The sequence below is a fragment of the Ictalurus furcatus genome, chromosome 14, assembly GCF_023375685.1.
Source record: "Ictalurus furcatus strain D&B chromosome 14, Billie_1.0, whole genome shotgun sequence".
Taxonomy (NCBI): domain Eukaryota; kingdom Metazoa; phylum Chordata; class Actinopteri; order Siluriformes; family Ictaluridae; genus Ictalurus; species Ictalurus furcatus.
The window spans coordinates 11,085,701-11,100,344 of record NC_071268.1 but is presented as its reverse complement, the minus strand read 5'-3'; the positions used below and the strand labels follow the sequence as shown (position 1 = coordinate 11,100,344).

The following is a 14,644-nucleotide window of genomic DNA, read 5'->3' as shown; positions in this document are numbered from 1 at the left end:
TCTCTCATCCTGCAGACCCTCAGTGTAATAATGAATCAAAGCTTTTCCACAATAGAAACCTCTTCACAAATTATAGCTGTTTTCTTTCACAAGAGGAATTTTAGTTCCAGGAATATTTTAGTTATTAATACAGTGTAGGGCAGAAAAATAGTTTGATTTAAACTGTTGGCTTTCTGAAGCAGGAAGTGATGAACAAAACTGTCCCTCAGAGAATAGTTTAAAATAAAAAAAATAAAAAGAGAGAGAGGGAGAACGGTATTTGCTTTCTTTCCTTAATAGTTTACTTAGTGAGCTGGACTTGTCTCCTGTAGTATGCAAGGGTGTTAAGCTCTAATGTATTGTCATCCTCTCTTGATGTTGACTCTCTTCCTGTTTGTGTGTCTATATGTATATGCGTGTTTGTACTGACCGTGATAAGTTAGTCAGCTGACCTTCATGTACGGGAAATACATGAGTGCAGTTAGTAGTTAATAGAGGATCGTGTGCGTTTCTGGGTGTATGCGTGGTATTAAAAAAACGATGTTGTTTTCTTTGTGTTGGTTAGATGGCGACGAGACGGGTATCATGGACGGCCTGTTGGAAGCGCTTCAGTCAGGAGCTGCTTTCAAAAGGAAGAGAGGACCACGGCAAGCAGGTAAAACACACACGCTGACCTGAACTGGACTGAAGTGTACATCTAGTTTCCTCATATGACACTCATATGGTCTTTAATAATAAAACGGTTTGCCACCTCACACATGTAAATATGTTCATTTTCACCGAAGGTCTCTCAGTGGAGAGAAATACAATAGATTAGCACTTGAGCTTTAACCCCGCCCCCTTTCACATGTGGTGTCGGATGAATTATTTGATTATGATTAACCAGGTCTCCTTACAGAGTGAGGCTTGTTCCATACTGATTAGCTTAGTGTGGTGGAGGAACCGCTAGGCGTGAACGATGTAATCAGATTCTTATATCACAATATTTTTCAGCATCAATGTATATAACATCATACCATTTTATAACTTTTGACTTATCAGACAAGTGACTGACAGTTCTCAGTCACTTGATCTTAGATTTTGGATGTCTAAAATTGGACAGTCATGTAGATTGCAGTGAAACCAGGTTTCACTTTATAGTCAGTGATTAAGATGTTCTGTGCCGAGCACATGGTCATTGTCATCAGTCAACACTTTGCGCATGGTTTTGTGACGGTCTTTTCCATCGCCCCCCCAAGTGACGTTCAGGGGTGAAAGCATTAACCAGTCACCCCTGTCTCAAACAGGATGTAGAAACCAGACAGGTTGAAATTAGTGCCCATAAGGATTTTTTCACTCTTCCTTGCACACAGGAAACATGAAACTCTAGGTCAAAGTAACGCAGTTTTGATAACTTCTCTCAGTGATGTTTTGGTGCAGCAGTTTTTGTACGAGTGTTAAAGCAAAAAACATCAATTCTTGTTTTTTTTGTTTGTTTGGTCCCCCCCAGTTTTGGTCAACCGTGATAGTATTTGTAAAATGACTACCTGGTGACACATTTCCACTCATCATACTGATTATACAGGTATACCTCTTGCTGCAAGGAAGAGCTAAACCTTCATAAGGCCTACATTACCATGTCTGTCTGGAACTTTCACTAGCTCAGGAATGAGTGTGGAATGGTGCTGTGTATTTGACTCTTTATATGTGCTTTTGTGTGCGAGTTGTAACCGGATCTTTGACTGAAAGAATCCAGATGTGTAACCGTGGCACGTGTTGAAACAATCTCTCTCTCTCGTTCTCTCTCGATCTCTCTCTCTCTCTCGCTCTTTCTCTCTTTCTCTCTCGCTCTCTCTCTCTTTCTCTCTCGCTCTCTCTCTCTCTTTCTCTCTCGATCTTTCTCTCTCTCTCTTTCTCTCTCTCTTTCTCTCTCTCTCTTTCTCTCTCGATCTCTCTCTCTCTCTCTCTCTCTCTTTCTCTCTCGCTCTCTCTCTCTCTCTCGCTTTCTCTCTCGATCTCTCTCTCTTTCTCTCTCTCTCTTTCTCTCTCGCTCTCTCTCTCTCTTTCTCTCTCGATCTCTCGCTCTTTCTCTCTCTCTCGCTTTCTCTCTCGATCTCTCGCTCTTTCTCTCTCTCTCGCTTTCTCTCTCTCTTTCTCTCTCGCTCTCTCTCGCTTTCTCTCTCGCTCGCTCTCTCTTTCTCTCTCGCTCTCTCTCTCTTTCTCTCTCGCTCTCTTGCTCTCTCTCTCTTTCTCTCTCGCTCTCCCTCTCTCTCTCTCTCTTGCTCTCTCTCTCTCCTTTTCTCTCGCTCTCTCTCTCTATTTCTCTCTCTCTCTCTCTTTCTCTCGCGCTCTCTCTCTCTTTTCTCCTTCTCAAATTTCTTGTCTCCATTTTGCCTTTTGCTTTGGCACAGCTGCTTTCTGGGCTCCTCTGTCTTCTGGGAATCGCAGTCTGCTAAAAAGAGGGGATTCAGAGAGGAACGAGAACGGGTTGTGTTACTGTATGTCAGCCCTGACTGTGCTAAAGTCAGGGGTGTACAGTTGAAGTCAGGAGGATTAGCACCGTAGCTGTGAGCCCCCAGAGCTTCCGCTGAACACAAACAGTGGAAACCACACGGTGAAGTAAACGCTAGAGTGACCCAAAATAAGTGCCCTAACACATCAGTGGTAAGAGAGTTAGGAATGTAGATTAAAATGCCAAATACTGTAGTTTCCTGGGAGCACTTGCATATCTTTTGAAACTTTTTAGGTCCTGCTTTATATGAACTCTTCTTGGGTACTGTGTGCTTAAGTAGAATATAAGACGTTTAGTAAAGAATAGAGTGAGTACGTTGTGTGGAACTCCAACAGCTCTAGAGTAAATACTGTGTAGCAATAAACTAAATTAAAAATGGCCAGTTAGCATAATACTTCCCATTATTAGTACACTTAGGTTTTGCGCAGTATTTACAAATGCTATGCTCTCTTCAAACAGCCTTCATTATGCAGCTTACAGAATTCCTTTACAGTTGTATTAGTACACATATCTATCTAAAAACCTCTACTCATCATTGCTTGGTAACTACATAAAGGTAAATATGTAAATGTAATGCAGGTAGTTAAATTGTGATAACCTTATTTTGGTCTATAAGACTACAAAGATAAACATGTCTGCCTAATCACAATTGATCCAGTTGGACATGCTCCAGGTTTATGGCAAAGGACAATTGGGCATTCGTTCAATGCTGAACTAAATGTAATGTAAATAAAAGATGTTCACGCATGTAGCTTTAATAAAAAGAAAAGAAAAAAAAAAACATTTTTCAAGGAGGATTGCACAGTTTCCTCAGTTACCATTGCCATTTCACTAACTTTTTTGCTGTACCTGGTATGACCTCTAATACCCCTGTTTTACCCAGGACAGACTTGTTGCTGGTGCCGGGGCTGGTGCTGTCTCCACATTTTTAAGATCTAGATTGCATCCTCCCTGGCTTTATCATGTGGTTTTTTTTGTTTGTTTGTATTTTTAAACCAACATAGCATTACAAAAGCCATAGCATTGCACAATCAAAAAAGAAAAGAAAAAAGTTGCCTCTGGCTTTGAGAGCTTATTTCACCATCCAAAGTCAAACCCTTTTAGTGTGTATTAACAGCACAATGAGAACCGGCTCTTTTGCGGTGAACGAGCACGGACCGGTTCAAGATTAGACACCGGAATAAACTCCTCGCTGCTGCAGAAGAAGTGTTTAATTGTCTATAGTGTTTATTTTTGAGAAGGTGTGGAACTGTGACTAAATATAGCTGCACAAATACAGCTTTCCTCCATCTGTCATCTATATGAGAATATCTCTCTGCCTCTCTCTCTCGCTCTCCCTCCATTCAGTAGTATGCATCCTTTGTGTGTGTTTGTGTGTTACTGGTGTGAGTCATAGCTATCCATATTTTTAGCCTCTGTGAGGAGATGACAGAACAACCTCCTGTTTCCCTGGTAACTAAAACTCCTCTGACTCATCTGACCATCCGTCACTGACAGCACAGACTATTCCCTATTACTTACACACACACAACCACACACAACATGACCCCAACGTTAACCACATGAAAATAAACCCAGAACAAACACCACCACCTCTCAGAAGTTACAGATTTCAGACATTCCCAGTGAACTCCACCCTTCACCATGACTTCCATTTGCAGAACTGTGTAACTCCCACATTCCCTCAAACACACATCTACTCTAGCGGTCCACATGCTAGATGCATCTGCTCGTCGAAGGTTTTTCTTGATTTTGATCATTTGTGAATATTAATGAAGTTAATCATGCCAAATTATGCAACGATAAACTAAAAACCATTTTAAATGGACATTTTGAACAATATTCCTGATGCTTTGTGCACTTTTGGCATCTCATCCAGCTTCACCCACAGAGATGTACTTAGAGTTCCACATAGGCCACTGCTTCTCCTAAGTTCTAAATGAAAACTACTAGTTTGGGGAAATAAATAAATATATATATATATATAATTTTTTTTTTTTTTTACAAGGGAGTAACATCACTATTTACATTTGTTTGAATCAAATGTACTTTAAGACTGTGACAAATCTATAGTCAGTCTGGTGTGTCCAAGCTTTTTTGAGTGGTCGTGTAAACACACACATCCCAACATGCCAGCCACACCCACAATGACTCTACAAACCACATGTTCAGTCTATGCAGGAGCACATTTGTTCAGACACACACACTCTCGTGGTTGACCGTGTAGACGCTCAGTGAATGTAGGGAGACTGCAGGCATGTGGAAGGGAGGCGGCAGATGAACTTTCACCTCTCCCCCTTGACCCAGAGTAATGATGGAGTAACCAATCAAAAGATTATCAGCAGCTGCTGAGCTCCCCTCTCTCTCTCTCTCTCTCTCTCTCTCTCTCTCTCTCTCTCTCTCTCTCTCTCTCTCACACACACACACACACACACACACACACACACACACACACACACACACACACACACACACTCTGCTTATGTGCAGGCCAATACCACAGATATTTTGATGGAGGGGGAGGTGCTAGCCACACATGCCCGATTCCCACTGCTGCCATTTTAATGCTGCATTTTTCCGTATAATGGACTGGAACTGCTGAAACATTGTTCCTCAGAGAAAGCACAGTTTTACCATGTCCTTGACCAGCCCAGTCACAACAGATCAGGAGATTCTTCCTGAAAATAATGTTTCTTCAAGAAATAAAAGCAGAAATTTCCGTGCACTACTTTGGTGTAACACATGGATCTCGTCACGCTCTACAAATCGTATAACCCGAGTCCGTCAAGATCCTACACGGTACATACTATATATGGAAATTACCCACGATTTATAGTGCTGGCTGGGGACCAGTTTTACCTTATAGGGTCATTTCAATCTTTTAGACAGATCCTATATCTTCAGCGCTAAGCACAGTAATCTTTTGGGCTTATTGCTATATGACTGAGGCAACCTCAATCAGAGGCTTCAATAAATGTCTTGTATCATTTTTATTTGAGAAATATAGTATAGTTACAGCTGTGCGACATTGATGTATTCGCGTGTTTCTGGGACTCGCGCAGCGGAGAAGAAACTCCACACAACAGGCCTTTATATATCCACACACACTTCCAGGTTGATTTCTCAAATTCGAGCACATAGCAGAAAAGCTGATCCAGTAAGAGACAGTAATAATAAAGACGTGTATTTTCTTTTTCACTAAGGTGTATTTACATATTATAGCAGTGTATATGTGACAATTCTCCATTGTCCAAAAGCTGCTACAATTTTAAACGTTGCCGTTTCAGATTTGCAGTTCTTTTGTAAATTGAATAATGACGTGCAGATCTCATGAACATTATTTAGTTAATTAGTTATAGGATTTTTATTATTATTTTTTTTTTTTACGGGACTATAACATCTAGTCCGAACAGTGTGTATGCGTACAATTGTAAGTTGTACTGTCCGGCAGAGTAAGTAAGGTTAATGATTTTCTTAAATATGTTTAGCTTTTGTGTCTCTATCTGCATAGTTAGAGTTCCAGTTGTGACCGGTTATCAGTGACAGCAGAATTATGAGAACAGCATGTGTGTGATTGAATTTCTTCACTTTCCCTTTAGGAGTGTACCAGGGAGTGAACTAGAACACTAATAATAGTGCCAGAATAAAATCTCTTTGAACTTGAAGAGGTGTGATGTGATTACGCCTGCATATTTTCTGTCACTTTTCATAGGCTTTATTAAGAATAAGCTAACAGTCTGCTCTTGTTTCATTTGCGGTGTTCACGGTTGTCGACTTGTTTTAATGCCAAGAGTAGATACAGTAAAAGTGCCTGGCTTTTATTCATTTTTCTCTAATGTCAGCAGCTTGCCAATCCCTCAGTAACCAGCCAGTGTAGCCAATCAGGGGAGGGGTGTGTGTTGTCTATAAAATAGCCCAGGTTTGATAAAAGGCCGCACTTCTGCCCATGTGGGCTTGCCTGCATTTATTTTCGTCTCTTTTTCGTATAGACTACACACATCTGCCAGGTCACGACCTACCACACAAAGAGCCCGACATGATCGTACCGCCAATGACTGGGCACACACACCACATCACAAAAGAGAAGTCACACACACACACACGCTTCTGCTCTAAAAGACTAGCACTCACCAAACTTTTTCACAAAAGAATGAACAAAGACCAAGATGGCTTACTACACAAAGGACTTTCTTCCTCCCTGTCCTCTCTCTCTCTCTCTCTCTCTCTCTCTCTCTCTCTCTCATTCACTCTGCCTGTTTCTCTCTCTCACACACACACACACACACACAAACACACATACAGACACTTCATAAGGTGCATATAATTCCTGCCCAATATGAGCACTCCATATAATACAACACACCAAAAAGCAACCCCCCCCCCCCCCAAAACACACACACACACAAACAGCGTTCTGTCAATCCCTTGGTTCTTTACACAGCATACCACACCTTAGCCTCTAGCAAAGTGAGCATCCAGCCACTAACTCTCACACTAGCTGCTGAGAGTATCTCACACACATGTTTAATTAACACATCTCCCCTGCTTCCTCTAGGGGGTGCTAACTGCCTCAGATGCCACAGGACAGAACAGACGGTTTTGATTAAACACACATGCATGCCATACAAATATAAAACCTTATTATTCAGCCTAAAAGTTGCTTGAATACACATGACTATATTCCTTTTGCTTTAACCTCATAAAAATCCAGAACAAGCAAAGTTTCTCTCAGAAGTTACTCTTATCTTACACAATGATATTTATTTAAAGAACTCGTACTTTTCCTCCCACATTCCATCACACAAACACACATCATCTCAAAAGTTCAGACGCATCTGCTCATAGAAGGGTTTCGTCATGGCGCTTCTATTTTAGAGGACAAAATGAAGACGTTAACACATGTGGACTTGTGCAGTAACCAGGAAATGTGTTAAACAATCAAAACTGTTTGAATTCTTAACAGTGAACAGATGAAGCTGTGCACACTTTAGGCTTCTTCTCAACCAGCCTCACGAAGAGCTTCGCTTAAACCCAAATAGGCAGAGCTCCTCTAAAAGTGCTTCTAAATGAAAACTACTCGCTTGGGGAAATTTAAAGTAAAAAACTATGCTCTTGGAAGGTACCCTCTTCAAGGGTACCTTCAGGATAATTATTGTTTCTAAGCTTCAACTTGAAATCTTTTCTTATGGGGAAAAACACTGTTGTATGGTTCTACATATAATCTTTAGGATTTCCCCCAAAGAACAGCTGAAGAATACTTGTAAAATATTGATTAAATGTATTCATGGGCATTAACCTCACTATTTACGTTTCTGAAACCGTTTTCAGCCATAAGCTTTCATCAAAATGTCTTCAAACCAATGAAACATCTACATTCAGTGATCACTTCAGAGAATGGATTGCGGTCGTTGTCTGTGTTGCTAACACACACAAAAAAAAAAAAGGCTCTCTGTATGTGGCTTTCCCTCATACACACACTGCACGTGTCGCGTTTGTTTTGTATACACACTCTGCCGAAGGTTAAAAGGTTAAAAGCTGGAACATGGCTTATACAGAGTGCTTTATAGATTATCCGAGTAAACGGTTACAAAACCATTGAAAGTGTGTTGGGCTTATATACACAACAGAGATTTAAAGTGTGTCCCTCACAGCCCTCATCCCAGCACACGCCACATTCTGTACACGGAAATGTCCATTTCATCTGCTGGGGGAGTCTGGGCTGTAATTGCCAAAACAGAAACGGCACGTGGATTTTAGTTTAAATGTTGATTTAAAAATCTGAAATTGATATCGCCCGCACTCTTTTTGTTCAGCAGTATCTCACTAAAAATCACAAGTTTAATCAAGCCGCGTTGTGTCATGATGGAGAGCAGTTGAAAATGAGTGTAGATAACTGTCAAGATTTCTGTTGTTTTTTTGGAGTGGGTAGTGCGTTTAGATTTCTGGGACGTTTACGTAAAGTGCAGTTAGATGAGAGCATTTCAGAAAGTCAGTGTGTACCAAAGGACAGGTGAGCGAGAGATAAGACGGTGGAAAAAATGAAGAGCAAGCGGAGGAACATGAGTGTTAATTAAACAATAAAGTGCTCGTTATCTCCCGTTTCCAGTGATACAAGAAGTTCCCATGTGTCGCTGCTGTTACTGCGCATACAGACTACACAAGAATGTTATCATGGAACATGCTGTTATTTTCTGTTTGGAGCTCTGAAGACCAACAGTGCAAAAATAAACAAGGTTATTTTATCAGAAGTCACTAAAAATTATACTGCATGCTCTGGTTAGGGGTTTTAGATGAAAACCAGCAAAAGCATTAAATATTCTTCAAAAATATTCTACAAAAATATATTTGGTGGTTTGAGGTACCGGTAATTAGGCTGTTACTCTGATTGACAATTTTACTTGTGAATTATTTTCTGAAAATCATCAGGCTTTGGGCTAAAAGCTTAAACATCTCGCCTCTGACCCTTGAATATTTGTACATTTAGAGCCCATACAGTATATAAGCCATGGTGTATTACATTATGTGGTGCAGTAATCATGTTTTATAATCATTTATTGATCACCCCTTTGAACATGTACGTCTACGTATTAATCATTTTCTGTCCATTCGGGTTTCATCAGGTCGAACGAATGGAGAAAAAAAAAAAAGGATGGAGAAATAGTTCATTACGAGTTGATTATGATGATGACCTTCATGAATATAGCATCCGGGTCTCTGAACATATTCTGTTTGGGGTCCTGTAGACCAGACAGCTCAAAAACAAACGCATCATCGTAACCAATGAGGAAATATCAACAAAGCATGAGGGTTACAAGTGTCCTAGAACATGAGGAGCATCACTGATTCTGTGGGTGCTGTGCCTCTGGGACTGAAGTTAGTTCATTCATTAGTTACCTCCATTACAGGATGTGTCGGAGAAAAGCTGACAGCAGGACACACACACACACACACACACACACACACACAATTAGTAAGTCATTGTCCTGAGCTTCTCTGAGAAGGTCATGTTCTCACTTTATGCGAAACACCGCGTATATGTTCAGCTCTTATATTCTCACCCGTCTTCCTTTTTTCCCTTTTTTTTTTTCTTCCCTCTGTTCCTTTTTCTAATTTGTATTTTATCGCTTGCATATCCTGTAACTGCTTTTTTGCTTCTCCAACAGACTCAGTGCTGTCTTTGTCCCAGCTCGTATTGGACACCTGCTCGGTAACATGTGTGTGTACCTGTGTGTGTCGAGAGCATGCCGTTTTCTGCAGTGCGGTGTTCATTGCAGGTGTTATTTGTTTAGTGAACCATGTGGCTTAGTGATATCAGTGGCAGTTTGGGTGTGTACACCAGCCAGACATTGATTTTCATCCATGGTTCACTTTGCATAGGTTTTTGTGTGTGTGTGCGCGCGCGCATGTGGCTCTCTTGCATGTAATTAATGTCACGCTGTAGTAAACATCGCACAGGAACTGCTCCATGAAGTAAAACAGGCCCAGTGAATATTAAACCACCCTACTGGAGTATTGAACTGAGCTTTCCATGGACAACATAAACACCATATATCATGCACATCACCCCACAACATGCATTTGAGAGAGGAGATGGTTTTAGCAGTTGAGATGACTGTATGAGCAGTCTTCATGATAAATAGTGCAGTGTGTGCAGAGAGAAAATAATCCTTCAGGCAGTCATCTTTAATGAAGCTGGCACTTTTTAGCTTCCTGATCTCCCTGCAGCCATTTTGATTTTGAAAGAGCTCCTATACACAAAAGAAAACAGAAACGGTTAGCACGTCATCTTTACAAAACGTTTCGTTCATTCTAGTGGCCTGCTGTAAGCACGTTTCATTTGTGTGTGTCTTTTTTTTTTTTTTTAACATGCGCACGTGTTTATTGTAGCTAGTTTTCTGCACACGTGTGGTGTTGATGTGTTGCTGTCCTTTGACATGTTTTAACCTCGATTCTGTTTTAACGAACATTTATTTGTCTTTCAGCCTTACCGTAACGGCTTTAATTACAAGTCTCGGTGTAATTGTATGACTGTTGAGGTTGACGATTCGGTCAGTTCAGGGTTCCTATAAGGGGGTGGGAAAGTATGCTGTTGGAATCAGATTATTTCCAGGTCAGGAAAAATATAGAAAATACGCAGAGAGATTATGCAAAAATATTTCATCATGCATTCATTTTCACATACGTTCACGAATGCCGTATTAATAATTATATTCCGAATTATTTTTCACTAAGAATTATTTGATCTGCGTTAATCCCAATGAGCCTATGATCCTTATAACCTTATACCTAAAATGAGAAATTGGAAATTCCTAGAATACTGGCTAGTGCTTCTTTTGTACTCTTTGAGTTTATAACCATGATTCTCAGTGGTTAAACAGCTTGCCTACTGAGTTCCTGTCAAGGTTCCTCTTATACAAAGCTGATATCTCTGTAAATGATAAAAACATCTAAGGGAAAGTATGCTTTGCATTACAGTACAAATGCAAGTAAATCGAATGACAAAATTCTGCTTATTTTCCCCAATCCACGCAGGGTGGGCTTATAAATGCGGTCTTGCAAACTATAATGGTCCTTATAAATCTAGCGTGAAAACAGTAAACAGGCCTTTCAAGAGGAAGTTCACATGCTTTGGCTAACCATGTACCATTTCATCTCTCTGTTTCGTTCAGGAAATCGGAGAGGAGCTGGTCAAGCAGTGACGAACATTCTCGCCAAAGAACTGCTGCAGGAAGACCCCAAGCCTCAAGCCGCAACCAAAAAGACCCGACTGGACAATGAAAGCAAAAAGGCGGAGTCAGCGGAAGACACAGGTTCACTGGAGGATCTTTTGGACGATGCCCCACCACGGTCTAATTAGGAACTTCCTATATTGACCCTCCCTTTCATGCTGAAGGAGTCAAGGGGTTGGACATTGTTTTGGCGCCAAATGTGATGGCAGGGCTTTCTTTGACCCACACCCCCAAGTAAGCCTTCATGGCTTACCATTGGCCAATTTTACCGTAGATGAGGGGTTCTGTCGGCCCTGCCCATAATTGGAGTTTAGGGAGTGCTGCCACAACACCTTTACTCATCCACTGCCCTGTTTTCATCACTTATTTCGTATCTTATTATTCAACACTTCTTTGAAGGTAAAATCGGATCAACCCAAAGAAAGAGTTCTTAAACTCTGACACCTATCAGGGGATACATTCCAGGATATTTCTGCACTTATATGTTTAGTTTCTTTGTACTTAAATTGTTTATCAGTACTTCGTATCTACACACAGAAATTGTTTGTTGTTGTTTTCTGGAGCCAAGTGTAGCTACTATGCAAAACATACTGTATATGGGGTGATAAAGTGAATTTCCATTACATTAGCACAAGCAAAGCAAAAAAGTGCCAACTGATAGCAAATGTACCTACCAGCAAACTGGTCAATAAGAGTGTGCCTTAAGTGGAATGGAAACCAAACACAGGCAGGTATGTTCGCTGACCATTTACTTGATAGAGAATGTGTGCGTGAGTGTGAGTGTGTGCGAGCGAGAGCGTGCGTGCGAGAGGGTGAGTGTGTGTGCAAGCGCGAGGGGGTGTGCACGCGAGAGGTTGAGTGTGTGTGCAAGCGCGAGGGGCTGTGTGCGCAAGAGGGTGCGAGCGTGAGAGGCTGAGTGTGTGTGCAAGCGCGAGGGGGTGAGTGTGTGCAAGCGCGAGGGGCTGTGTGCGCAAGAGGGTGAGAGGGTGAGTGTGTGTGCAAGCGCGAGGGGGTGAGTGTGTGCAAGCGCGAGGGGCTGTGTGCGCAAGAGGGTGAGAGGGTGAGTGTGTGTGCAAGCGCGAGGGGGTGAGTGTGTGCAAGCGCGAGGGGCTGTGTGCGCAAGAGGGTGAGTGTGTGTGCGAGCGCAAGAGGGTGAGTGTGTGTGCGAGCGCGAGAGAGGGTGAGTGTGTGTGCAAGCGCGAGGGGGTGAGTGTGTGCAAGCGCAAGAGAGGGTGAGTGTGTGTGCGAGCGCGAGGGGGTGAGTGTGTGCAAGCGCGAGAGAGGGTGAGTGTGTGTGCGAGCGCGAGGGGCTGTGTGCGCAAGAGGGTGAGTGCGTGCGAGCGCGAGGGGGTGAGTGTGTGTGCGAGCGCGAGGATGTGAGTGTGTGTGTGTGTGTGCGAGCGCGAGGGGGTGTGTGTGTGCAAGCGCGAGAGAGGGTGAGTGTGTGTGAGAGTTATATTGAAGGTCTGGTACTTCATTGTGAGACTATTTTCCCTGTAACAGTTCTGCTGTTTTTGTCTATTTTTGTCCTTTAGAAAGCTCTAGCTGCACATCTCCTAGCTAAATCCAGAGTAGTCTCTCATTATATCACCACAGTGATAGTGTGTGTGTGTGTGTGTGTGTGTGTGCACGTGTGCATGTGTGTGTGGGAGCGTTTACACACTGCTCTGTATAATTACTGCACTGGATAAACTGTCATAAACATCTCATAAACAGTTCTATTGTGTGTATATCTGAGAGATATGGATGTGCTGAATATGTTCTGAATTTCCCGCACACTTAATCGCCGCCCAGAAGGCGCTGCAGTCCTCGCCCGTTATCCTGTCCATGTTTGATTTAAGACAGATTTTGAGTTTGCTTGTGCCAGACGAACAAACAGTTCGTTCTCTTTAGCTGTCGGGGGGAAAAACACGCATCAGTTTAATACTGCAGTTATTACTCTCTCTGATCTCAGATACATAGCTGAGGTCCAGTATTTCTGCTGGAAATGATCTCCCATTCAGCAGAATATTACTCTCAGCTTAGAAACATATAATCAACAATTAAACCGTTTGCTGGAACAGTATACACATTATACATGTTAGATGTCTGTAAGGGTTTTTAAACAGCATCTTTGTCCTGAATGTACCGTAACATTTATCATCATAGGTCTTAAAACACTGGACACACGCTTATTGACTGCAAGGCATTCTGGATGTTCTGCTGCAGTTATGTGAACGTGCAGCTGCTTTCGATGCGTCTCTGTTTTATCCTGAGAAGGAGTCTTCCATAGAACCCTCGGTACTGTATGGACCATTTTGTAGCATGTTTGTAAGGATGATTTCGCAATTATAAAGCCTCTACGCGTCGGCCGAGCCTTTAGTTTGAGCGTAGAGCGCTTTTCAAATCAGCTGAGGAAGATTTAGCCATAGAACTGACTCTCTCTGTCTCTCTCTCTCTCTCTCTCTCTCTCTCTCTCTCTGTCTCTCTCTCTCTCTCTGTCTCTCTCTCAAGCTCTCCTTTTGTTTTCACTCATCTGGCATTAATACCTGGGAATTATTTGTGTATTTGAGCTTCATGTAAAGTCTTGTAGACCAACAAAAGAAAGCGTGTTGAAAAAAAATAGTTTTAAATTGATTTGCACCTCACAGATTTCAAGAGGTTTTTTTTTATGCTTTGCATTTGCTAATTTAGTGAAGCTCCACATATCTATCAAAATAACAGAGAAAGGGTTCACTATTATATTAATGTCAAAATAAATCCATTCCACAAAGTGAAAGTTTCATTTCCATGGGCAGAGTTTTTCAGAGCCCTCTGGAAGCCAGACGTTGGTTCAAACTGTAGGTCACTGGTGGATGGATTAGAGCCTCGCGTGGCATTTACTGAACATTCCTGTTCCAGTATGATAACTGTTTGATTATGTAAATGCTGGAGAGTATCATTACATCACTGGGTTGTGAAAAATACAATGCGTAGTCTTTTTCTTTTTTTTTCCATTTTATGGACGGAGTTTTCTATCTAAATTTTTATTGATTGTTTTATTTTTAAGAGGAATGATGCAACTAGAAATACACTTGGTCATGTGTGTGTATATTGAATTATCTTTAGATAAATGAATGCTTCCAATTCTGTTCAGTCCTTGCCATTAAAAAAAAACCCTTTAGTAGGATCTCATCTTGGTGTGTGTGTGTTTGTGTGAGTGTGTGTAGCACTATTGATATGGACTTAATGTCATGAGTGATGATTAGAAGTTCTTGTAGTCCGTTATGCCATCAAACACCTTCACGTTTAGAATAAATGGCCATTTGAACCTTTTTATGTGTCAGTATTTGGTCCTCAGAAGTACAGCAGTGGTGTATTCTGATGTGTGGGAGCTCTAGGTTACACCGCACTGCTTCAAAACACTATTGGGTGCAAGAGCGGTTGTTTTGAACCTGAGGTTACTACAGTATGATGTTATAGGGCA

General features: G+C 41.6%; 1 protein-coding gene across 1 annotated transcript in view; it reads left to right on the top strand.

The window, feature by feature from the left end:
- Positions 1–14,352, top strand: part of LOC128618415 (protein diaphanous homolog 1) — a 35,012-nt gene extending 20,660 nt beyond the window's left edge. The window contains exons 10-11 of the mRNA XM_053641998.1: positions 545–634; positions 11,140–14,352. Of these exons, the coding sequence (XP_053497973.1) occupies positions 545–634; positions 11,140–11,327 (278 nt within the window). The 3' untranslated portion in view covers positions 11,328–14,352. The remainder of the gene's footprint in view (positions 1–544; positions 635–11,139) is intronic.
- Positions 14,353–14,644: the final 292 nt, after the last annotated feature.